This window comes from Vulpes lagopus, chromosome 22 (assembly GCF_018345385.1).
Source record: "Vulpes lagopus strain Blue_001 chromosome 22, ASM1834538v1, whole genome shotgun sequence".
Lineage (NCBI taxonomy): Eukaryota > Metazoa > Chordata > Mammalia > Carnivora > Canidae > Vulpes > Vulpes lagopus.
The window spans coordinates 3412851-3440126 of NC_054845.1; the positions used below are offsets into that span (position 1 = coordinate 3412851).

The window sequence follows — 27276 nt, forward strand, 5'->3', positions numbered from 1 at the left end:
TACTGTATTATTAGTTTCAGAGGTAGTGGTCAGTGATTCATCAGTATTGTATAATACCAAGTGCTCATCAAATCGTATGTCCTCTTTAATGTCCATCACCCAGTTACCCCCTCTCCCCAGCTCCTCCCTCCAGCAACTCTCAGTTTGTTTCCTATGATTAGGAGTCTTATGGTTTGTTTCCTTCTCTGATTTTGTTTTTTTCTTCTTTCCCCCTATGATCTGTTTTGTTTCTTAAATTCCACATATGAATTAAATTATATGATAATGGTCTTTCTCTGATATACTTATTTTACTTAGCATGATGCCCTCTAATTCCATCCACATTGTTGCAAATGCAAGATTTTTTTCTTTTTCTTTTTCTTTTTCTTTTTCTTTTTCTTTTCTTTTTCTTTTTCTTTTTCTTTTTCTTTTTCTTTTCTTTTCCTTTCCTTTTCTTTTCTTTTTTCTTTTCTTTTCTCTTCTTTTCTTTCTTTCTTTCTTTCTTTCTTTCTTTCTTTCTTTCTTTCTTTCTTTTTTTTTTTTTTTTTTTGATGGCTGAGTAGTAGTCTATTGAATATATACACCAGATCTTCATTATCCATTCATCTGTTAATGGACATCTGGGCTCTTCCCATAGTTCAGCTACTGTGGACATTGCTGCTATAAACGTTGAGGTGCAGGTGCCCCTTCAGATCACATCTGTATCTTCGGGGTAAACAACTAGTAGTACAACTGCTGGGTCGTAGGGTAGCTCTATTTTCAACTTTTTGAGGAACCTCCACACTGTTTTCCAGAGTGGCTGCAGCAGCCTGCATTCCCACCAACAGTGTAAGTAGGTGTCCTTTCCCTACATCCTCGCCAATATTTGTCATTTCCCGACTTGTTAATTTTAGCCATTCTGACTGGTATGAGGTGGCATCTCTTGTGGTTTTGATTGTTTTTTCCATGATGCTGAATGACATTGAGCATTTTCTCATGTGTCTGTTGGCCAGTAGAATAGAAATGTCTATTCATGCCTTCTGCCCGTGTCTTGATTGTATTATTTGTTCTTTGGCTGTTGAGTTGGATAGGTTCTTTATATATTTTGGATACCAGACCTTTACCTGATGTGTCATTTGCAAATATCTTCTCACATTCTGTAGGTTGCTTTTTGGCTTTGCCAACTGTTTCTTTTGCTGTGCAAAAGGATTGTTTTTATCTTGATGAAGTCCCAATAGTTCATTTTGCCTTTGTTTCCCGTGTCTTTGGAGATGTGTCTAATAAGAAGTTCCTGCAGCCAAGGTCACAGAGGTTGCTGCCTGTGTTCTCCTCCAGGATTTTGATGGATTCCTGTCTCACAGGTCTGTCAGCTATTTTGAGTATTTTTTGTATGTGGTGTGAGGAAATGGTCCAGTTTCTTCTTCTGCATGTGGCTGTCCAGCTTTCCCAACACTATGAAGTGACATTTTTTTTTTCCCCATTGGATATTGTTTCCTGCTTTGCCAAAGATTAGTTGACCATATTGTTGATGGTCAATTTCTGGGTTTTCTATTCTATTCCATTTATCCATGCATATGATTTTGTGCCGGTACCACACTGTCTTAATGATCACAGCTTTGTAATATAGCTTGATGTCTGGCATTGTGATGCAACCAGCTTTGATATTCCTTTTCAATATTCCCCTGGCTATTTGGGATCTTTTCTTGTTTTACATCAATTTTAGGATTATTTGTTTTAGCTCTGTAAAAAATATCAATTGTATCTTGATAAGGTTACATTTAATGTGTAGATTGCCCTGGACAGCATAGACATTTCCACAATATTTATTTTCATAAATAATAATAATCCATGAGCATGGAATGTTTTTCTATTTCTTCATGTCTTCCTCAATTTCTTTCATAAGTTTCTGTAGATTTTAGAGTACAGACCCTTTACCTCTTTGGTTAGGTTTATTCCTAGGTATCTTAGGTTTCTGGTACAATTATAAAAGGGATCAAGTCCTTAATTTCTTTTTTTCTTCTCTCTCATTGTTAATGTATAGAAATGCAAATGATTTCTGTGCATTGATTTTATATCCTGCTACATTGCTGAATTCCTGTATGAATTGTAGCAATTTTGGGGTGGACTCTTTTGGGTTTTCCACATAGAATATTACATCATCTACAAAGAGTAAGAGTTTGACTTCTTCTTTGCCAATTTGAATGCCTTTTATTTCTTTTTGTTGTCTGATGGTTGAGGCTAGGACTTCTGGAACCATGTTGAACACTAGTGGTGAGTGGGCATCCCTGCTGTGTTCCTGACCCTGGGGGAAAAGCTACCAGTTTTGCCCAAGGTTCTTGATGTTTTTTGTCCTTCCTACCCTTTTTGTACAACCCCTCTCTCTAGGACTAGCTGTGGAAGATCTAATCTGCCAGTCTCGGGTTGTTTTTAGGAGAAGTTGAAATACATATAGCTGTCAGTATGTTTATAGGATAAGGTGAGCTCAGGATCCTCCTATTCGGTCATCTTCCCAGCAACCAGGGAATTTTCTTCTTTTCAAATGTAATTAATATTTCATTGTACTTACACACCATGTTTTGCTTATTCATTCATCCATCAATGTTCTGCGGTAGATCTGCTTTTGCATCTAGTTGGTTTATTTTGTTGTAAAAGTCCTCTATTTACTTAATATAGCTCCTATTTGGTTGTTCTATCCATTATTGAGAGTAGTTACTGAAGCCTCCAACTACAGTCTATTTCTTCCGTCAATTCTATTGATTTTTGTGTGAATAGTTTGATTGTTTGTTATTAGATGGGTAAATGTTTATAATTTTGATATCTTCTTGCTGCATTTGACTCATTTATCTTTATATAATCTCACTTCATAAAAACTTTGATTTAAAATCATTTTGTCAATATCAGTATACCCAGCTCCCCTCTCTTTGCTATTATCTGTGTGGAATATCCTTTCCTACCCTTTCTCTTTCAAACTATTTTGTTAATCTAAGTCCCATAGATAACATAGTATTTGGAGAGTTTAGTCCATTTATATTTAATTACTGATAAGGAGAAACTTATTTGTCATTGTTTGCTACTTGCTTCCTATGACCTTTATAGGTTTTGTTGTTGTTGTTGTTCCTTATATTTCCATAAATATCTTCTTTTGTGTTCGGTTGTTTTTTAAAAATAGTGAAATGTTTAAACTTTTGGAGAAGATAATAGAGTAGGAGGATCTTAAGCTTAACTTGTCCCATGGCTACAACTAGGTAACACACACACACAGCAATATAAATAGCCTAGAAGATGACTGAGAACTTGCAGAACAGACTCTCCACATCACAGAAGGCAGGAAGGGTGGAGCCACTGTCTGAACCTCAGAGTCAGCAATCAGAAGAGCACAGATCTCTGATATGGTGGACAGGCCTACTTTTTTACCCTCTTTGGCTCCATCAAAATGTGTAGAAACTCTGCCATAAACATGTTGCATGGCTATCTGATGGGGATACTTCTGTGCAAAAAGTTGAAATTGACCAAAATTAACTATAATTTACTGTTCAAAACGTCAATTGACTCCAAAGTTACAAAATAGTTACATTCTGTAGGAATCCTGATTCATTCTAACATTGTACCACAACCCTCACTCATTTTTCTTTAAATATTTTTTTTTTCTTTCTCATTTTCTATCCTCCTCCTCAAACTCTTAGCATGTATATGTTGGCGTGCTTGAATTCATCCCATAAAGTCCGTTAGGCTTCATTCATTTTCCCTCACTCTGCAAATTTATATTTTCTCAATTTTGATGTAACCTCTATGGTGAATGTCTTATTTACACTATTATATTTTCCATCTTCACAATTTCTATTTAGCTCCTTTTTATCAATTCTTAATCTTTATTGATATTCTCTGCTGATTCATATTTCATTTTCTGACCTCTTTTGTTCTTTGTCCATAGTTTTCATCAGCTTATTTTTAAAGATTTAAGACATTTAAGACAGTTAAAGTCTTTGTCTAGTTATGCCCAATGAGACAGCTTCCTTGCAGATGGCTGCTGTCAACTTTTTCTTTCCCCACTGTGATTGGACCATACTTTCTGTTTTTTTTTTTTTTTTTTTTTGTGTGTGTGTGTGTGTGTGTGTGCTTTGTATTTTTGTTGCTGATGTTAGTAGTTGATGGGGGGGGGGGGGGCTTCATTAGTCTGTTTAATGAGATTATTTTTGCAAAATCTACTTTTTTACCCCCAGATATAGTCACTGAAACCTTTGTTTAGTTATCTCTATAGGCAATCAGTGACCTCACAGAGGTTTCCTCAAATGCCTGGATTAATAATCATAGACAATAATAAAAGTGTTCTTTATCTTTAAACTTTTTCAACAGATGCTGCCTGAGAATCCATCTGTGACACAGGTGATTGGGACAATAACTTATTTTCTAGGCCTTAAGACAATAACCATCCATCCAAACCCAATTTTTGGTTATCAAAGCTCTTATTGCCTAGGATGGCAATAGTAAGGCACACCAAAATTCACCAAAATGCACCAGTTTTTCTCTCTTTTTAATTGTTTTAGATGCTTCAAGTGTTTGGGTAATATTGAAATTTTAATAGGGTTTGATTTTAATATTACAAACTCAATAGATATTTTGTTAGAAGGACTTATTCTTGGAGCTTTTTATTCCATCATTTTAAAACTCCACTTAATTCATGTTTTAGCAGCTTTTAAATATTGTAGCTTGGTAGAAGTTATATAGTCCTGTCTTATGAGCTGGGAAGGATAGACTGACTTTCAATATCTTGGAATAGGGACTCCTGGGTGGCTCAGCAGTTAAACAGCTACCTTCAGCCCAGGGTGTGACCCTGGGGTCCTGGGATCAAGTCCCACAGGGGGCTCCCTGCAGGGAGCCTGCTTCTCCCTCTGCCTGTGTCTCTGCCTCTCTTTTTGTCTCTCATGAATAAATAAATAAAATCTTAATTTTTTCTTTTTGGAATAGAAATTATATTGGTGGGGGAGGGAGGTGCCTAGGTGGCTTAGCTGGTTAAGTGTCTGACTCTTGATTTCAGTTCGGCAAGCCCCACATTGGGCTCTGTGCTCACCGTGAGTCTGCTTGGAATTTTCTTTCTCCCTCTGCCCCTCCCCCCATTTGTACTCTAAAAATAAATAAAATCTAAAAAACAATTGTATTAGAAATGAAAATCTTTATATAAGAAATTTTGTCTTACAGTTTGATGGCTAGGGCCAAGATGGATCAAAACTATAAGACAATGTTTTTTCTTTACACAAACACACATATGAATGTATTTTCTAAATTGAGTGTGTGTCTGGAAGGGATGTAATAATGATGAGGAAACCAAGGAATACTTCCAAACATAAGCTGATAGGGTAAAGAATACAGGATATAGAAGAAAAGTATAATGATTCAAAACTTAAACTAATTTAGTTCAAGTAAGAAATTAAATAATAGGGGAACATGAGGTCCTAAGACTCATAAGAATGTTTCACAACTTATATGTAAATATTGGGCAAGGAGATCTAAATAACAGTATAGTCAAACCTGTTTTGTATAGAGAATTCCAAAACATGTTATTCAAATTTCAAACTAATATGTTTAAAAATATATTGCCCTTGACTGTCGCCAAACTTTTGGCCCAATTTATTCTGTGAACCAAAATATATTTTTTTTCTTACCCTGACTGCTACTCTTCTAATATTTTTACTTGTATATGATAGTTCATTTTTCTTAAATAACAAATTACTTTTGTTGTTGATCTTTTAACTCGTCTTATAGAATCCTTCAACAAGCTACATTCAACAGCTCTCAAGACACAGTTAATAGTACCTGTATTTTCTAGAATCTGTGATTTTCCTTCATCCCAGGAATAGGAATTGCCTTCTGTTCAGGGATTCTGGGCCCTATTAAAGAGACATATTGTAAAAATCTAAATTTCTGGCACAGAGATGCCCAAACTTAGACATTTATTTTGTTCAGCTCCCATATGTAACATCAAAATAGAACAAAGCCAGCTGCTTTGTTCTGATCATTGTTTTTGAGAACCAAAGTGAAAAAAATAATGCTTTTCGAATATTAGTTTTGATGGGTCATTTTCTATCCTGTATATCCTTTCATTAATGGACCTTGGGTAACATTACATTTATCTTATTTAGTTTTTTTTTAAGATTTTTAAAAATTTATTTACTCATGAGAGAGAGAGAGAGAAAGAGAGAGAGAGACAAGCAGAGAGAGAAGCAGGTTCCCCGTGGGGAGCCCCATGTGGGGCTGGATCCTAGGGTTCCAGGATCACACTCTGAGCAGAAGGCAGATGCTTAACCATGGAGCCACCCAGGCACCCCTTATTTAGTTTTATATCATCAAATTCAGAAAAATAATCCTGATGAATTAGGAAAACTCTTCTGATAACTATAATTGAAATATTTACCCACTGACTTCAGTGTCGACCATATCAATTTATGAATGCTTTATATTAGTGCCAGCACTATAATAACCAGATTACAAGATTCCATTTGAAGCAAAACCAAAGAAATTTTGTATAGCAATAGTCTGTGATTCTGGGCCTGGAAAATAAGCCATACTGACTCTAACATATGCTACATGTAATTTCCTATTTATAATATTTAAAGTATAAACTAATAATATTATAGCTAATTGTTAGCCACTGTTGGGGAAAATATATAAATATATAGCATCTTACCTTCTTAGCAAAATAAATGATTACAAAGCATAAGGTATATCTAGGTAAATGTCATTATAAATTAAGTACAAAACATTAAAACTATTTCAAAAATAAATAGCACAAGCATGACACTACTATTAAATAAATTAAGATTATAGGCATTTATTATGGGTTGAATTATGTCCCCACTGTCAAAAAGAAAAAAAAGTTTTGGAATCCTAACCTCTAGTATTTCAGAATGTGACCTTATTTGGCAATAAGGGGTAATAAAGGTAATAATAAAAGCAAAAGCAATAAAGCTAAATGGGTCATCAGGGTGAACTTGAATCCAATGGCTGTGTTCTTTATAAAAAAGGAGGAAATTTGGACACAGAGAGATACACTCAGAAGGAAGTTAATGTGAAGAGGAACAAGAACATGGTCACCTCCAAAGCTGAGAAGATAAATCTATCTTTCTTTCACAGCCCCTCAGAAGGAACTAATCCTGCCAACATCCTGATTTCAGATTTCTAGCCTCTAGAACTGTAAGAGATTAATTTCTGTTTTTTAAGCCATCAGTTTGTGATAGTTTGTTATGGCAATCTTAATAAACTAGACAGTATTGTGGAGAATAATCTAAAGTATTTTTTTTTTATTTTCTACCATTAGATTTACATTATTTTCCAGAGTACAACCAATAATACAATTTTTCATTTCTAAATTGCTATTTCTTTTGAGAGATTGTTAATTTTGAGTTTGTACAATTTAAAGGGAATGCATTTTTTTGAAGTGGGTCTTTTTTAAAATTTAAATTCAATTAACTAACTTATAGTATATTATTAGTTTCAGATGTAGAAGTCAGTGGTTCATCAGTCTTATATAACAACCCAGTGCTCATTACATCAAGTGCCTCCCTAATGCCCACCACCCAGTTACCTCATTCTTCCTCCCCACTCCTCCCAGCACCCCTCAGTTTGTTTCCCTGGAAGTGGAACACCCAACCCCCAAGAAGAATTGCTAAACCGCAGGGAATGCCTGTACTTTAAATTTTGTCAGATTACTCTCCTGAATACTTGTGTCAGTTTACACTGCCTATACAATAAGGTTTTTAACTCCCCACCATCACCACCACACTTGACATTTTTCATCTTCTAAATTTTAATCTAATAATCGTGAAGTGCTGTCTCATTATTGCTTGATTTGCATTGCCTTGATTACTGACAAATTTGAACATGTTTTCAAATGCTAATAGGCCTTCTGGATTTTCTGTTGTAATGTTTTTATTCATGTCTTTTTTATTTTCTCATTAGATATTTAGTCTGCTGGGCTGCCATCACAAAGTACCACACAGAGTGGGTGGTTTAAACCAGAAAATTAAATTTCTCACAATTCTGGTGGCTCCAATTCTTAAGGGAAACAGTTGGCAGGTTTGGTTCCTTTTGAGGCCTCCTCCTTCATTAGCTTGTAAACAGTGGTCTTCTAACTGTCCCTTCACGTGGTCTTTCCTCTGTATGTGTTGTGTCCTAATTTCTTCTTATATGTATACCTGTCATATTGGATTATGTCTTCATTTTATCTTAATCACCTCTTTAAAAGATCTATCTCCAAATATAGTCACATTCTGAGATACTGGGTATTAGGACTTAAACATATGAATTTGGGGAAGGGGCACGACAGTCCATAATATAAGTGATGCAAAATGTACTAAAAATATTTGAGGCCTGAATGACCTGCAGATATAAAATACTGTTCTCCAAGTATAGATTTACTAACCACATCTTCCCACTTATGTCACTAATTTCTTCATATAGCTTCGCTTATAACTAAATCATAAATCCGGTGAGAAAAATGTACAATATTTTTTTATATTGATCAACAACTTCTACAACTATCCTTTTAAATGATTGTCTTCCATATTTGGCCTCTTAGTGCTTAGGAAACAACTGCTTATGGTATTTTAATTCAAGAATGTAAAGCTAACTAAAGATAAAAACATGCTTTATATTTCCATTTAATGTTAGAAATTAAGATATAACAGATCACATTAAATATCAAACTACTTTTCTAGATAACATAATCAAATGAATAAGCCAAACTTCTCTTTGATTTTAGTACAGTAAGGAAAAACTCTGCTGAATACACAGAAAAACAAAATTTCTGCCTTATGGTCTTGATAATACAGGAGTTATTTCACAATATGACTAATATTTTATGCTTGAACTATGTAAAATTACAGACACTTTTTAAAAAAAATTTATGAGTCTTTCTCATGTAACTTCCAGCTTAAAAAAAGTCTCTTTGTGTTCATTCTGGATTTTCTTTGTTCAAGTAACTGTACAATAGAGAAAAATTTTTTCCTTATACCAGAAAAATCCCCTTGTGTCAGTTAGAATAACCATATCCACATTTCTAAGATGTACAGAGAAGTGTAGTATAGTAAATGCCTATGGTTTTGCCAATGGCATCTGGTAGAACTAGGGCTAGTATGTTTGTCTGCAAATATTTATATGGATAGGACATTTGTGGGAAAAACTAATGTAACATCCTTACCTAAACATTTATGATCAACATCTGTCTCTTTAATTTAAACCTTTTAACAAATCTATAAGGTCGGTAATATTATCCTTGATTTAAAATTAGTTATCTAAGGCATAGAGACGTAAAGTTACTTACCACAATAGAAAAAAAAATGTTTTTTTTTTCTAATTCTCTTCCTTTGGGATTAAAACTCAAAGTAGAGCTAATTCAAAACAAAGAACTAGTTGCAACTATACCATGTAAGTGACTTAGAAGTTGTCACTTTTGACATCGTAAGAAAAAAACTATACAAACTGAAAGTCAATTTTTTAGTACTCATCATGGGACAAAGTTTGGAAGGCAAACTACCATTCTGAAATCTGGAGAGGCAGGTGCTTTCTAAGATCTGCTTACCTGGAATAGAAGCCACTGAAAGAAGCATGAGTCCTAATTTTGATGCATTTCTGGAGATAAGCATGGACTAGCATAAGAGTGACAGACTTATGGGGTACCATACACTTTTATCAGCTTTATCTCCAGGAATCCCATCAAGTTCTAAAAGTGAGCATCTGAGAAAGATTCTTTATTTTACTTGCAAGGGGTAGGGGACACAGACTCTCTCCAATCAATGACTCGTAGAAACACCCAAAGCCCAAAGTGAGACAACAATAAGGAATCAGAGGAATGTAAAGTCTCTGATACCTAAAACAGACATTAAATACAGCCAAATAATTAGTCAAATATCATAAATCCTCACATTAAAGACTTATTTACCTCAATTTCTATTCCTTAATACAACATGTTTGGCTTTCCTAAAGGCAAGAAAAAAAACTGAAGAGAAAAAGAATTCATCAGAATTAGTCTAGGGCATTATACAGATGTAAATTAGTAGACAGGAACTATAAAACAACTGTAAATATCAAGCAAGAACAGATAGGTTACATTAACTCTAAGACAAGATCTCTAAGAATCAAAAGTAAATGCTAGAAATATTTTTTTTAAAAGGCAAATGCTTTTGATAGTCTTATAAGTAATATACTTGGCATGCTTGAGGAAATAATTAGTCAGCCTGAGCATAGAGCAACATAAACTTTCCAAATTAAAATAAAGAAAGGGAATATCCTGTAACCATAGGAGAACATTAAAAAATATAACACATCAGAATGAAAAAAAAATAGAAGAAACATTTGAAATTAAAACAACTGAGAACTTTTCAAAACAAATGACAAGCATCAAACCACAGAGCAAGGCCCCCAAAGAATGTTAACATCACAAAACAAACAAACAAAATAAACATCCATATCTAGGCAAATCATATTAGCAATGCAGAAACTCAAAGAAAAACATAAAATTCTGAAGGAAAAGGCCAGGGTGAGGAAAAACACAACCAACAACGGAGTAAGAATAAGAATTAGAGTATTGCTTGCTTCAGCAGCACATACACTAAAATTTGAATGCTACAGAGATTAGCATGGCCTCTGCACAAGGATGGCATGCAAATTATTGAAGTGTTTCATATCTTTTCATCAACTGATTAAAAAAGAAAAATCACATTACTTTCAGAAAACTCACCAGCAAAAAGAATGAGTGAAATATTTAAAATGTTAAAAGAAAAACTCATCAACCTAGAATCCTAGAGCTAGTGAAATGATTCTTCAAATTTAAAAGAGAATAAAGACTTTCTGAAGCACACAAAAATAGAAGGAAACCATTGTCAGCACCTGTTCTACAAGAAATATTGCAAAATATTCATTGGATGCAAAAAATAAAATAAAAATAGATCAGAAATTTGTATCTAAATGAAAAGAGGAGCTTTGAGCAATAAATAAAGTTAAAGAATGAATAAAGATAGATTTTTGTTATATTTCTCAATTAGCTTAAAACCTGGTACCTGGGCAGTCCGGGTGGCTCAGCAGTTTAGCGCCACCTTCAGCCCAGGGTCTAGCCCCACATTGGGTTTCCTGCATGGAGTCTGTTTCTCCCTCTGCCTGTGTCTCTGTCTCTCTCTGTCTCTCATAAAAAAATAAATAAAATCTTAAAAAAAAAAATGGTACCTACATAAATATAGTCAACTCGTCTTTGACAAAAGAGCAAAAGTAATGTAGTGGAGCAAAGTTTAGATATAATACCAAAGGCACAATCTATGAAAGAAGTACTTGGTAAGTTAGACTTTAGTCAAGTTAAAAATTTCTACTCTGGTAAAGATGTTAAGTGAATGAAAAGACGAGTCACAGAGTGGGAGAAGATACTTGCAAAAGACACAATTCTTAAAGGACTACTTTCCAATATATACAAATAACATTTAAAAGTCAAATGGAGAAGGGGGCGTGGTTGGCTCAATCGTTTAAGCATCTAACTCTTGATTTTAGCTCCTGTAACGATCTAAAGATCTTGGATTGAGTCCTGCTTTGGGCTTCATACTCAATTGGGGGTCCATTTGAGATTCCTTCTATTTCTCTTTCCTTCTGTGCCTCCCCACTGTTCTTTCTCTCTTAAAAGAAATTTAAAAAAATGAAAATAAGGAAACAACCCAGTTAAAAAAAAAATGGGTCAAAAACCATAACAGACAAAACACCACAGAAGACACATGCATCTTAAAAACCCTTCCCTCATTTCAACGAGTGGTGTCCAAATTTGGTGTCCACAGACATAAAAAATGATCTAAACATAGACCATAGATATTAACTCAAAATGAATCCCAAATCTAAATATAAAACGCAAATTCATTCATTCATTCATTTTTAAAGATTTTATGTATTTATTCACAAGAGACACAGAGAGAGAGGCAGAGACATAGGCAGGGAGAGAAGCAGTCTTCCTGCAGAGAGCCTGATGTGGGACTTGATCCTGGGACCCTGGGATCACACCCTGAGTCGAAGGCAGACACTCAACTACTGAGCCACCCAGGTACCCCAAAACACAAATTTAAAAACTTCTAGAAGATAACATAGAAAATTTAGATGACTTTGGGCTTGGTAATTTTAGACTTTTTAGAGATAACACCAAAGGCACAGTACATGAAATAAATAATTGATAAATTTAACTTTATAAAAATTTAAAATTTCCCTCTATGAAATAATGTCAAGAGAATGAGAAAATAAACCACAGACTACGAGGATATATTTACAGAAAACACATCTGATAAAGATTGTTTTCCAAATTATGCCAAAAAAAATCTTCAAACTCAACAACAAAAACAAAGTGGGAGGGGAGATGGCAAGGTAGAAAGATCCTAGACTTACCTTGCTTGCTCCATGGGTACACTAAGGCAACAACTATATGTACTGCAACAAATTGTGAAAACAACCTATAGATGGGAAGAATAGATCTTTCACAATTAGTCATAAAGGCCATATTGAAAATGGCAGGAGTAGCAAAGATGTGGTAGGAAAACAAACCTCCAGTATGAACTAACTACAAAAGGGAGAGACATCACAAGGAGAGGAATGAGGTGGCCCAACCACACACTTGGCCCTGGAGGCCTGCAGGGGGAGGACAAGTCTTCATAATATCTGGCTTTGAAAAATCAATGGGCTTTGAGACCTGATTTGTAAAGCTCCTGGAGTTAAAGACCCAACACACTTAAAAAGTTGGTCTGAGACAGCATAGAAGCAGCAGTTTGAAAAGTGCCAGGAATCTGTGTGAAGAAGTTCTATTGATTAGATTTAGGACATGTGCCAGAGGGGCAGTGAATTGCAGAAAATTTCCAGGAACAAAAGCAATGGAGGGTACCATTTTTTTTTTGCCCTCCCCTAGACTAGATAGCCAGATGCTTGCAGGAGCTAATTGTAATTTTCTCTTATCTTGCTAGCACCCCATGTCATACTTTAGCATTCCCCTTTGGTTCCAGGCTACTCATTTTGTCAGCCATCCTGCCAAAGTGCTCCTGTCTCACTGTAACCTGTAGGCAGCATGGTACTGGCACAGAGACAATAAATGGAAGGAAAACTGGCAACATTCCAAAGAGACTCCTGCTATGAGGAGGGGGTGGGAAATAACAACACATCAACATATCTGCAATTCCTGTACCTGTGCCTCACAACTGGCTGTTCAGGGAACAAGGCCTGTCCTACAGAGTTCCTGGAGCTGTCACAGTGGCTTACTGCAGACAGCCAGGATGAGGGCTAGCCCTGCTCACCAGTGAGCCCACAACGGCTTTAGCCAAACCTATCAACAACCCAGGCAGAAAACTCTACCCATGCCCCCTCAGCTGGCAAAGTGGGTCATTGCAGCCAGCTGGGCTGAAGGACAATGCATCAGTGTGCCCACAGTAATCATAGCTCAGCCACAATATAAGACTGCATGTTGCCCACACAGAGGACACCCCTGGAGCATCTGGCTCTGCTGACAAGCGGGATTATGCTACAGGACATCACAAGGTCTCTTCTACACAAGTCTTCTTTACTGACTAAAGATGAAAAGACATAGCTGACCTAATACATAGAAACAGACAAAGTGAGATGACAGAGGAATATGTCCCAAATGAAAGGCAAGAAAATTATCACAGAAAAAATTTAAATGAAATGGAGATAAACATTATGTTTGATAAAGAATGCAATGTAATGGTCAAAAAGATATTCACTGGACTAGAGAAAGAGTCAATGCACTCAATGAAAACTGAGAAACTATAACAAAGAGAGCTGATGGAGACAATAAATGGAAGGAAAAATGGAGCCTACAGGAACTGAACAGCAAATTAGAAGATACAGAAAAATGGATCAATGATCTGAAAGACAGTGTAACAGAAAAAAAAAAAAGCTGAACCTCAGTCAATTAATCAATCATCAAATAGAAAAGAATAGGTTGAAGGACCTCTGCAATATCACTAAGCATTATAGCATTTGTATTGTAGGGATCTCAGAAGGAGAATAGGGAATAAAGGAGGTAGAAATCTTATTTGAAGAAATAATAGCTAAAAACTTCCCTAATCTGGAGGGAGAAAGATACTCAGGTCCAGAATTACAGATAGCCTCAAACAAAATGAACCCAATGAGGTCCATACCAAGATACATGAAAGTTAGCTTTGCAGGCCAGAAGAAAGTGGCATGATATATAAAAAATGCTGAAAGGAAAAAACAGTCTACAACCAAGACGACTCTACTCTACCTGGCAAAGATTATCATTCAGAATTGAAAAAGAGATTGTTTCCTAGACAAAAGATAAATAAGTTTATTCCAACTAAACCATCCTTACAACCAATATTTAAAAAGCCTTCTTTAAGTGGAAAAAAAAGACCATAACTGGAAGACAGTTGTGGAAAGAAAAAATTCCACTGCTACAAGCAAAGGTATAGTAAAGGTAGCAGATTAATCACTTATAAAGCCACTATGTTGGTTGACTCAAAAGTAGTAAAATCAATTATAATTATAAACATTAGTCAAGAGATATATAAAATAAAAAGGTATAAAATATGACACTATATACATAAAATGTGGAGGGCAGAGTAAAGTATAGTGATTTTAGAATGCGTTTGAACCTTAGTGATTATCAACTTGAACCCCATGGTAACCATGAATCAAAAATGTAATATAGATACATGAAAAACCAAGACATTCAAGTATCCTATAGAATATTACTGAGCCATCAAAAAAATGAAATCTTGCCATTTGTAGCACTGTGGATGGAGCTAGAGAGTATTATGCTAAGAGAAATGTCAGAAAAAGACAAATACCACAAGATTTCACTCATATGTGAAATATAAGAAATAAAACAAAGAAACAAAGGGTGGGGGGAAGAGAGGGAAGTAAACCAAGAAACAGAGTGTTAATTATAGAGAACAAATAGATGGCCACCAGAAGGGAGTGGATGATGAGAATAAAGAAGGAGTGCACATGTAATGAGCACTGGGTGTTGTATATAAGTGATAAATTACTAAATTCTATACCTGAAACTAATATTACACTGTATGCTAACTAATTTAAATAAAAACAAAACAATTAAGAAACTGGGAACAAGCACATACCTATCAAGGATTGTTTTAAATGTAAATGGACTAAATATTCCAATTAAAAGCATTTAATGACTACATGAAAAAAAACAAGATGATATATATGCTGCTTATAAGAACTCACTTTAGACCTAAAGCTAAAGTGAACAATGGAAAATAGTGTATACAAATAGAAGCTTAAAAAATCCAGGATAGCAATACTTACATCAGACAAAATAGACTTTAAAATAGACTATTGTTTTATAAATAGCATTATATAAAGACAAAAGGATTAATCCAAGAAGAGAATATTACTGTAATAAATATCTATGCACCCAATTTAGAAGCAGTGAAATATACAAAGAAAGTATTAACAGACATAAAGGGAGAAATTGACAGTGATATAATAATGGTAACATAATATAATTAACACCATACTTCCATCAGTGATTATCTAATACATGCAACATCAGCAGCATGCACATTATTTTTAAGTGAATATGGAATATTATCCAGGATAGATCATAAGTTAGGCCACAACACAAGCCTAAACAAATTAAAAGATCAAAATCCTATCAAGTGTCTTTAAAAATAATATTATGTAGCCAAAAATTATTTACAAGGAAAAAAATCCTGGGGAAAAAATACAAACATGTGGAGGTTAAACAACATGCTACTAAATTACCAATAGGTCAATGAAGAAATCAAAAAGAAAAAAAAATATCTCTATATATTTAGGGACAAAAAGAAAATGGAAACACAATGGTCTATAAGATTTTGGTATGCAGCAAACGCAGTTCTAAGAGAAAAATTTATAGTGACACAGACCTTAAGAAAAAATAAAAATCTCAAAAATTCTAACCTTACACCAAAAGGAACTAGAAAAAAAAAAAAAGAAAATGAAAAAAACTAAGCCCAAAGTTAGTAGAAGGAAGAAACTAATAAATAACTGAATGGGGGATCCCTGGGTGGCGCAGCGGTTTGGCGCCTGCCTTTGGCCCAGGGCGCGATCCTGGAGACCCGGGATCGAATCCCACATCAGGCTCCCGGTGCATGGAGCCTGCTTCTCCCTCCGCCTGTGTCTCTGCCTCTCTCTCTCTCTCTGTGACTATCATAAATAAAATAAAAAAAAAAAATAAAAATAAAAAATAAAAAAAAAATAAATAAATAACTGAATGGGAATAAATATACAATAAAAATAAATTAAACCAAAAGCTGCTTCTATATAATCACTGGGTGTTATATGCAACTGATGAATCACTAAATTCTATTTCTGAAACTAATAAAAAAAAGGTCAATTGAATGATATAAAAATGCAAGAAGAGAGATAAAACCACCACAGATAGACATAAGATAACACAATGAAAGATTTATGCCAATAGATATCTAGATACTATCTTTTAAAACTGTAAGAAATAGAAAATCTGAAGAAACCCATTACTAGGAAGAAAAATGAACCACTAATCATAAAACTTTCAACAACGAAAGTCCAGGACCAGATGAGTTTATAAGTAAATTCTACCAAGGACTTACAAAAGAGTTAATAACTCTTCTTTTCAAGCTATTTAAAGGATTGAAGTGGAAAGAAAACTTTGAAACTCATCCTACAAGGCCAAATTACCCTATTTATGATCAATGACACCATAAAAACAGAAACTACAGGCCAATATCCATGATAAACATAGGTGCCAAAATTCTAAATAAAATATTTTAAGCCAAAATCAACAATAAACTCAAAGGATTATTTCCCACAATCAAGTGGAGTTAATTCTGGGGATGCAAGAATGACTCAATATTCATATATTCATCATTATGATAAAATACATTAAAGAGGAAGGATAAAAACTATAGGATCATCCGGACAGATGCAGAAAAATTATTTAACAAAATACAACAATGATTCATGATAACATTTTTCAGTAAAATAGTTTTAGATGGAATAATCCAACATAATAAAAGCTACAGGGGAAAAAAATATACACAGCAAACCTCTGACTCAATGGAGGAACAGTGACAGCTTTTTCTCTAAGATCAGGAACAAGACAAAGATGTCCACTTCCACCACTTTAACTCAAAATACTAATGGAAATCCTAGCCCATAAATCAGACAAGGGAAATAGATAAAAAGCGTCAAAACTGGTAGGGAAGAAGTGAAATTGTCACTATTTGCAGATGACATAATACTATATATAGGAAACTCGACACCACCACAAAACTATCAACATCAAAGAAGCAAACCATCTGATTCAAAATGGACAGTGAATCTGGACAAACATTTTTCTAATGATGACATACAAATGGCCAATAGATACATGCAAATATGCTCAACATCACTAATCATCCGGGAATTGCAAATTGAAACCACATTGATATCACTTACACCTGTTAAAATGGCCAGTATCAAAAAGACAAAAAATACCAAGCATTGACAAGGGTGTGAAGAAGAAACTCTTGTACATTTTTTTAGCCTCTAGATACTTCTTAAAATTCATTGTTTTGTTTCAAGATTTTATTTAAGTTTTAGGTAACATACAGTGTAATATTGGTTTCAGGAGTACAGATAGCCTCAAATTTAGTGACCCATCATTTACATAGAACACCCAGTGCTCATCACTAGGCCCTCCTTAATACCCATCATCCATTTAGCTGATCATCCACCCATCTCCTTCCATCAAACTCCTTTTGCTCTCTGTAGCTGAGTCTGTTTTATGGTTTGCCTCTCTCACTTTTGCCCCCTTCTCCTATGTTCATCAGTTTTGTTTCTTAAATTCCACATATGAGTGAGGTTGTATGGTCTTTGTCTTTCTCTATGTTTTGCTTAGTGTAATACACTCTAGCTCCATCTACACCATTGCAAATGGCAATCTTTCATTCCTTTTAATGGCTGAGTAGTATTCCATTGTGTATGTGTACACATCTTCTTTATCTGTTCATCTGTCAATAGATATTTGGGATATTTCCATAATTTGGCTACTATTGATAATGCTGCTATAAACATCGGGTGCATATGTCCATTGGATCAGCATTTCTGAATCCTTTGTATAAATACTTTGTAGTGAAACTGCTGGGTTGTAGGGTGGTTAACTATATTTTAACTTTTTGAGGAATCTCTGTACTGTTTTCCAGAGCGGCTGCATCAGTATGAATTCCTACCAACAGTGTAAGACGGTTCCCTTTTCTCTGAATTTTTGCCAGTATCTGTTGTCTCTTGTGTTGTTAATTTTAGCCATTCTGACAGGTGTTAAAGGATATCTCATTGTAGTTTGGTTTGTATTTCCTTGATGATGAGCGGTGTTGAGCATCTTTTTCATGTGTGCTACCCCATCTGTATGTCTTCTTTGAAAAAAAAAAAGTCTATTCACGTCTTCTGCTATTTCTTAACTGGATTGTTTTTTGGGGTGTTGAGTTTGATATGTTGTTATAGGTATTGGATACTAACCCTTTATCAGATATGCTATTTGCAAATATCTTCTCTTATTCCAAAGGTTGCCTTTTAGTCCTATTGATTGTTTCCTTCTCTGTGCAGAAGCTTTTTACCTTGATGAAATCTAATAGTTCATTTTTGCTTTGTTTCCCTTGTCTCCAGAGATGTGTCTAGTAACAAGCTGCTACCACTGATCTTCTCTAGGATTTTGATGGTTTCCTGTTTCACATTGAGATCTTTCATCCATTTCGAATTCATTTGGGTGTATGGTATAAGAAAGTTGTTCAGTGCCATCCTTCTGCAAATTGCTGTCCGGTTTTCCCAATAGCATTTGTTGAAGAGATTCTTTTTTTTTTTACATTTGATATTCTTTCCTGCTTTGCCAAAGATTAGTTGACCATATAGTTGGGGGTCCATATTTGGTGTTTTCTATCCTGTTCCACTGATCTACATATGTCTGTTTTTGTACCAGTACCCATACTGTCTTGATGATTACAACTCTGTAATGTAGCTTGAAGCCCGGAATTGTGATGCCTAGAATTCATGTTGTCTGTGAAGAGTGAAAGATTGATTTCTCCTTTGCCAATTTGGATGCCTTTAATTTCTTCTCATCATCTAATAGCTGAAGCTAGGACTTCCAATACTGTGTTAAATAACAATGGTGAGAGTGGATATTCCCCTCCTACAGCTCCTGACTGTCCAGGAAAAGCTATTAGTTTCTTCACATACGGGATGCTATTAGCTGTGGGTATTTCATTTATGGTCCTTATAATGGTGAGGTATGTTCCCTTTGTCCCTACTTTGTTGAGGTGTTTTTGTCAAGAATGGATGCTGTACTTTGTCAAATGTTTTTTTCTGTGTGTATTGAGAGGATCATGTGGTTCTTATCCTTTCTTTCATTAATGCAGTGTATAACATTGATTTGTGAAGATTGAACTATGCTTGTAGCCCAGGAATAAATCCCACTTGATAGTGGTAAATAATTATTTTAATGTACTGTTGGACTCAACTTGGTAGTATCTTGTTGAGAATTTTTGCTTCAATATTTGATAGGGATATTGGCCTCTAATTCTCCTTTTTAGGGAGATTATTGGTTTTGGAATCAAGATAATGCTGGCCTCATAGAATGAGTTTGGAAATTTTTCTTCCATTTCTATTTTCTAGAACAGTTTGAGAAGAATAGGTATTAACTCTTCTTTAAACACTTGATAGAATTCCCCTGGGAAGCCATCTGGCCCTGGACTTCCATTGGGAGATTTTGATTATTGATTATTTTTTTTCCTTTGCTTGTTAATCTTGTGCACTCTTTTTGGGAATATTAATTGGTGGAACCACAAAGAAAAACAGTGTGAGCCATTCTTAAAAAAAAATTAAAAATGTAAATCTTATAGAATCCAGAAATTCCACTACTGAGTATTTACTCAAATAAACCAAAAAACACTAATTCAAAAAGATATATGAACCTCTATGCTTATTGAAGCATTATTTACAAAAGCTAAGATATGGAAGCAACTTAAGTGTCTCTTGGTACATGAATGGATGAAGAGCAGTGTGTGTGTATGTGTATGTGTGTGTGTGTGTATGTGTGTGTGTGTGTTGTATAATTGAATGTTAGCCATTAAAAGTATGAAATCTTGCCATTTCCAACATCATGGATTGACCTAGAGGGTATTAGGTGAAGTGAAATGTAGAGAAAGGCAAATACCACAATTCACTTATATGTGTATCTTAAGCAACAACAAAAACTGAAACAGACTCATAAACACAAAAAGCAAACTGGTGGCTCCCATAGGGGAAGTGGCTGGGTGATAAGTGAAATAGTGAAGTGGATTAAGAGGTACAAACTGCCAGTTTTTAAATGAATAACTCATTGAGATGAAAAGTACAGTAAAGGGAACATAGTCAATAATATTTTAATAACATTGTAAGGTGATGAATTGTGACTATACTTGTGGTAAGTAATGGATATAGAATTGCTGAATCATTATGTTGTACATCTGAAACTAACATAACATTATATTTTAGTTATATTCTAATTTTCAAAAAGCTAAAAATTATGCAAATGCAAAAAAATTAGTGTGTCAGAGAATTTAACAGACACTATTGAAAAAGATATGCAGACAGGAGATAAGCCTGTGAAAGGATGCTCCACATCATATTTCATCAAGGAAATGCAAATTAAAACAATGTGATACTATTACACATCTATTAGAATGGCTCAAATACAGAACAAACACTGGGAAGGATGGGGAACAGCGGGTACTCTCATCTATTGCTGGCAGAAATGCTAAATGATATATCCACTTTGGAAGACAGTTTGGTGATTTCTTACAAAAATAAACATACTAAAATCATGCTTCTTGATATTTAGCTAAGTTTGTTGAAAACTTATGTTCATACAAAACTTGCAGATAGACATTCATAGATTTATTTAGAGTTGCCATAACTTGAAAGCAGGATATCCTTCAGTAGATGAATGGATACATAAATTATGAAAAAGCCAAACAATAGAATATTATTTAGTACCTTAAATTCCTATTACTAAATGCAAGAAGTCAATCTGAAATTTAGCCTATTACTAACTTAAAGAAGCCATATTATATAGTTCTAACTATACAACATCCTGAAAAAGACATACCTATAGAGACAGCAAAAGGATCAGTGGTTGCCATGGGTTGAGAAGAGACACTCAGAAGGATGAACAGGTGAAGAACAGAATTTTTTAGGGTAGTGAAAATATGGCATATAATAGTATAATGATGTTTCCATGCCATAGACATTTATCCAAACCCATGGAGTGTACATCAAGAATGAACAATTATAGGGCATCTGGGTGGCACGAGCGATGATGGCACCAGATCTCGTCTCCGCCTCTGAGCCCGGAGCCGGGAGCTCCCCCTTCTAGAACATGCAGGCGGCCCAGCTGCGGTTTGGCCTTCAGCCTGACAGCACTAGCCCCTGGGCTTCCACCTGCCTGACGCCTTTGTTTGTGGACGTTTGGGGACCTCTGGAGGGGGAGGGAGGTGCCGGATGGGCAGCTGGCAAGCCCGGTGGGGGCTGAGCTGTCCTTGTCCTCTGTGGGTGCCCCTGGATGGCGCGTGCAGAGGACCGAGCTGGGGCTCCCGGGGCGGGAGCGGCCATCCCAGGCCCCAGGCCCTGTCCGGGCCACACCGGAAGCTCCCGTTGGTGACCACCAGTCCTCGATGCTCTGGCTGCAAATTACATAAAGCTTTTAACTGTGATGGAGCTGAGCACTCTTCTCAAACATTTTGAGTGGTGATTTTTAGTTTTGTTTTGAAAACAATAAACAGAGATGAACCTGAAAAAAAAAAAAAGCCACCTGGGTGGCTCAGTAGTTGAACATCTGCCTTTGGCTCAAGTAGTGATCCCAGGTTCCAGTCCTGCATCAGACTCCCCACAGGGAGCCTGCTTCTCTCTCTGCCTATGTCTTTCCTCTCTCTGTGTCTCTCATGAATAAATAAATAAAATATATTTTTTAAAGAATGAACCATAATATAAATATAGACTTTGGGTGATTATGTGTCAGTGTAGGTTCCTCAACTCTAATAAATGCACCACTCTGTTGGGAGATGTTGATAATGGAGGATGCTATGTTTGTGTGTAGATAAAAAAAAAAAAAAAAAGTATAGGAAATTTCTGTACCGTCTCAGTTTTAGTGTAGGCTAAAACTTTCCTAACAAATAGAGTTGTAATAAAGAAAAACTGTTTAGAGTAATAATATTAACAGTGATTAATTGAATATATCATGTGGATTAGAGTACTAAATGACAGAAATGTCACAGGAGTTGGGGGTGAGAAATTAGGAATGCTCTCTTAAAAGGTATTTGTGCTACCCTTTAACAAAACAGAATAATATGAAGGCAAACTTAGATTAATGAAAAATATATATTTTAAATTCCAGTGCAACCACTAAAAATATTAACAAGAAATATAAAAGAGACATTAAGAAAGGACACAAAATTAAATCATATGAAGTGCTTAATGAAACCCAGATGAAGCAGAAAGAGATGGGGGAAAGAAACAATAAATGAATGCAAATAATATAAAAGAGATACAAAAATCATTGAAATGAATTCATCTATAACAATGATCACTTTAAATGCTAATAATTTAAATGTACCAATTTAATATTATTGAGGATTTTTACATCTATGAAATCATCAGAGAAATCCATTATGATCCAATAATTCCACCAGTGGGTAGTTACAGAAATAAAATGAAAACTCTAATTCAAAAAGGCATATCAAGGATCTTTGAGGAAGATGGCAGAGTAGGAGGATCCTAAACTCACCTCATCTCACAATCTATATAACACCCACATCAGTATAAGTAACCCAGCAAGTGACCCAAAGGATGCAGAACAGATTTGTAGAGAAGAGGCAATATCAAAAACAGTAGGAAGGCCAGAGATAGAGTCTGAAACCAAACTGACCCCCAAGAGAGGGAGAGACACTGTAGTCATACAGAAAGTAGAGGTGCAGACCCCACTCTAGACAGAGAGACCTGCATTGGAAGATTCAGTGAGATCCTCAATGAAGAGACAGAAAACATTTTAAATAAACCCAGATGGAATTCGATTGAAATCAAACATAAAAATAGGGAATAATTAGACTAAAAGAAGTAGAACAGATCAGTGACCTGGAAGACAGAGTAATAGAAAGTAATCAAGCTGAACAGAGGAAAGTAAAATGAATTATAACAAATGAGAATAAACTAAAAGACTTCTGCAATATGATTGAGCATAATAATATGCACATTATAGGGATCCCCAAAACATACACATTATAGGGGTTCCCAGAAGGAAAAAAAGGAGGGAAAAGGGACAGAAAATTTATTTAAGGAAATAATAGCTGAACACTTCCCAAATCTGGGGAAGGAAGCAGAAATCCACATATAGAAAGTACAGAGAAACCCTAACAAAATCAACCCATGGGGGTCCACACCAAGACACATAGAGATTAAAATGACAAAAAAAAAAAAGTAATGACAAAGGCAAATTGTAAAACAGCAAGAGAAAAGAGTCATATAAAAGGGAAACCCCACATGGCTATCAGCTAATTTTTCAGCAGAAAATTTGCAGGCCACACAAAAGTGGCATGATATATACAAAGTGCTGAAAGAAGAACAAACACCGCAACCAGGATATGATATCCTGATAGCCAGCAAGACTATCATAGAAGAGAGATAAAGGGTTTCAAAGAGAAACAAAATTTAAAGTAATTCATCACCATTGAACCAGTCCTGCAAGAAACGTTAAAGGGAATTCTCTGAACAGAAAGGAAGGGCCATAAGCAGGAGTAGGAAAAGTAGGAAAAAAAAGATATAAATATAAAATCCAGTCAAGGGATTCACAAAATAAAGGAATATAATGTATGAGATCATATATTTTAAAAGTACCAGGAGGGAAATAAAAATGTAGTGCTTTTAGAAAGGGTTCAAACTTATGTGATCAACTAACTACAGACTGCTATATACATAAGATATTATATATCAACCTGATAGTAACCACAAATCAAAAACAAGTAATAGATATACATACATACATACATACATACATACATACATCAAAAGGATTCCAAGTAAATCACTAAAGAAACTGAAAAAAAATGAGAGCAAGGGAAGAAAGGAATGAAGAACTATAAAACAAGCATAAAACAAGTAACAAAATGGCAATAACTACACATCTGTCAATAATTACTTGAATGTAAATGGATAAACACTCAAGTCAAAAGACACAGGGTGAATAAATGAGAAGAAAAAAAAAGACTCATCTACATGCTGCATATAAGAGACTCATTTTAGATCTAATGTCACAAGCAGATTGAAATCGAAGGGAAGGAAAAACATTTATCATGCAAATAAAAGTGAAAAAAAGGTAGAGTAGCAATACTTATACTGAACAAAATAGACTTGAAAACAAAAACTGTAATAGGGTTGAAAGAAGGACAATAGATAATCATAAAAGGAACAGTCCAACACAAAATTATTTATAGTTGTAAACATTTATGCACCTACAGGGGAATATCCAAATATATAAAGCAGCTAATAAACATAAAGGAAGTCACCAATAGTAATACAACAATAGTAGGAGACTTTAACACCCTACTTACCATCATCTAAGCAGAAAATTATCAGGAAATCATTGCTTTGAATGACACATTGGGCCAATTAGATCTAACTTGTATACTGAGGATGTTCCATCTTAAACAGAAGAATACACACGCTTTCCAAGTATACAAGGAACATTCTCCAGAAGAGATCACGTATTTTTCCCTGAAATAGTCTCAACAAATGCAAAATAATTAACATCACCATGCAATTTTTTTCAGTCACAACACTATAACCCTAGAAATCAACTAGAAGAAAAAAAAATCTGGAAAATGTACAAATACATGGAGGTTAAATAACATGCTACTAAATAGTGAATAGGTCAGCCAAGAAGTCAAAAATGAAATAAAAAATGTCATGCAGATAAACAAAAATGAAAACACAATGATCCAAAAATCTATGGGCTTGAGCAAAACTTCCAAGAGGTAATACTACAACAATATTACAACATCTTAAGAAGCAAGACAGATATCAAACAACATAAACTTATACCTAAAAGATTTAGGAAAAAAGGTGAAAATCAGTATTAGGAAGGAAATAAAGAATATAAATGAATGAAATAGAAACTAAAAACACAATAGAACAAATCAATGAAACCAGGAGCCTTTTTTTTAAAAGATCAACAAAATTAAGAAAATTTAGCCAGAATATTCACACATAAAAAAAGAGGAGACGGAGATTTAAACCTCTGCCACCTGGGGCAGCTCCAGTAATCGGAGCTTCTTCCTGACGTGCCCCTCTCCCGCTTTCGTGGTTTCCTCACAGCATGGCCCCCAAGCGCCAGTCCTCCTCGCACCTCAAACGAAGAAACCGAGGCTGCCTCCGGCCCCCAAGCCGGAGGAGACGTCGACCTCTCAGCACTTGCCGAAGGGAGAAAAAGAACAGCAAGAAGCAATTGAACATATTGATGAAGTACAAAATGAAATAGACAGACTTAATGAACAAGCCAGTGAGGAGATTTTGAAAGTAGAACAGAAATATAACAAACTCCGCCAACCATTTTTTCAGAAGAGGTCGGAATTGATCGCCAAAATCCCCAATTTTTGGGTAACAACATTTGTCAACCATCCACAAGTGTCTGCACTGCTTGGGGAGGAGGATGAAGAGGCGCTGCATTATTTGACAAGAGTTGAAGTGACAGAATTTGAAGATATTAAATCAGGTTACAGAATAGATTTTTATTTTGATGAAAACCCTTACTTCGAAAATAAAGTTCTCTCCAAAGAATTTCATCTGAATGAGAGTGGTGATCCATCGTCAAAGTCCACTGAAATCAAATGGAAATCTGGAAAGGATTTGACGAAACGTTCAAGTCAAACGCAGAATAAAGCCAGCAGGAAGAGACAGCACGAGGAACCAGAGAGCTTCTTCACTTGGTTTACTGACCATTCTGATGCAGGTGCAGATGAGTTAGGAGAGGTCATCAAAGATGATATTTGGCCAAATCCATTACAGTACTACTTGGTTCCTGATATGGATGATGAAGAAGGAGAAGGAGAAGAAGATGATGATGATGATGAAGAAGAAGAAGGATTGGAAGATATTGATGAAGAAGGAGATGAGGATGAAGGTGAAGAAGATGAAGATGATGATGAGGGGGAGGAAGGAGAGGAGGATGAAGGAGAAGATGACTAATGGAACACTGATGGATTCCAACCTTCCTTTTTTAATTTTCTCCAGTCCCTGGGAGCAAGTTGCGTCTCTTTCCCCCCCCCCCCTCCTCTTGTGCTCATTCGCCCTGTTTTTTGAAGTCTCTTTTCTCTCCCTTTATACCATTGTTCTCAACTTATTTTGGGGGGAAATACTTTGAGCAGAATACAGCGGGAAAAGAATCTCTACCCCTTTCTGTTCCAAATTCATTTTTATTCCTTCCTGTCTCAACAAAAACTTTATGGAATCAACACCACCGTGCTCTGTGGGAAAAAAGAAAAACCTTCTGCTCCCTTAGCTCTGCTGGAAGCTGGAGGGTGCTAGGCCCCTGTGTAGTAGTGCATAGAATTCTAGCTTTTTTCCTCCTTTCTCTGTATATTGGGCTCAGAGATTACACTGTGTCTCTATGTGAATATGGACAGTTAGCATTTACCAACATGTACCTGTCTACTTTCTCTTGTTTAAAAAAAGAAAAAAAAAACTTAAAAAAATGGGGTTATAGAAGGTCAGCAAAGGGTGGGTTTGAGATGTTTGGGTGGGTTAAGTGGGCATTTTGACAACATGGCTTCTCCTTTGGCATGTTTAATTGTGATGTTTAACGGACATCCTTGCAGTTTAAGATGACACTTTTAAAATAAAACTCTCCTAATGATGACTTGAGCCCTGCCACTCGATGGGAGAATCAGCAGAACCTGTAGGATCTTATTTGGAATTGACATTCTCTATTGTAATTTTGTTCCTGTTTATTTTTAAATTTTCTTTTTGTTTCACTGGAAAGGAAAGATGCTCAGTTTTAAACGTTAAAAGTGTACAAGTTGCTTTGTTACAATAAAACTAAATGTGTACAAAAAAAAAAAAAGAGGAGACACAAACAAAATCAGAAATAAAAGAGAAGAAATAACAAATGACATCACAGAAATAGAAAGTTTTATAATAGAGTATTATGAAAATTTATATGCTAACAAACTGAACAACCTAGAAAAAATGGATAAGTTCCTTTCTCCTAAAATTCAATATGGAAGAAATAGA

The 27276-nt window shown here is 35.3% G+C and overlaps 1 protein-coding gene and 1 pseudogene across 1 annotated transcript; both read left to right on the forward strand.

Annotated features, from left to right (window-relative positions):
- The first annotated feature begins 10541 nt into the window (after positions 1 to 10541).
- LOC121480853 lies at positions 10542 to 10641 on the forward strand (annotated as a pseudogene).
- Positions 10642 to 25357: 14716 nt separating this feature from the next.
- LOC121480485 (protein SET-like) lies at positions 25358 to 26902 on the forward strand. The gene is given in 2 exon segments (XM_041737012.1): positions 25358 to 25382; positions 25385 to 26902. Coding segments are annotated over 2 exon segments (867 nt in total). The 5' UTR covers positions 25358 to 25363; the 3' UTR covers positions 26233 to 26902.
- The last annotated feature ends 374 nt before the right edge of the window (positions 26903 to 27276 follow it).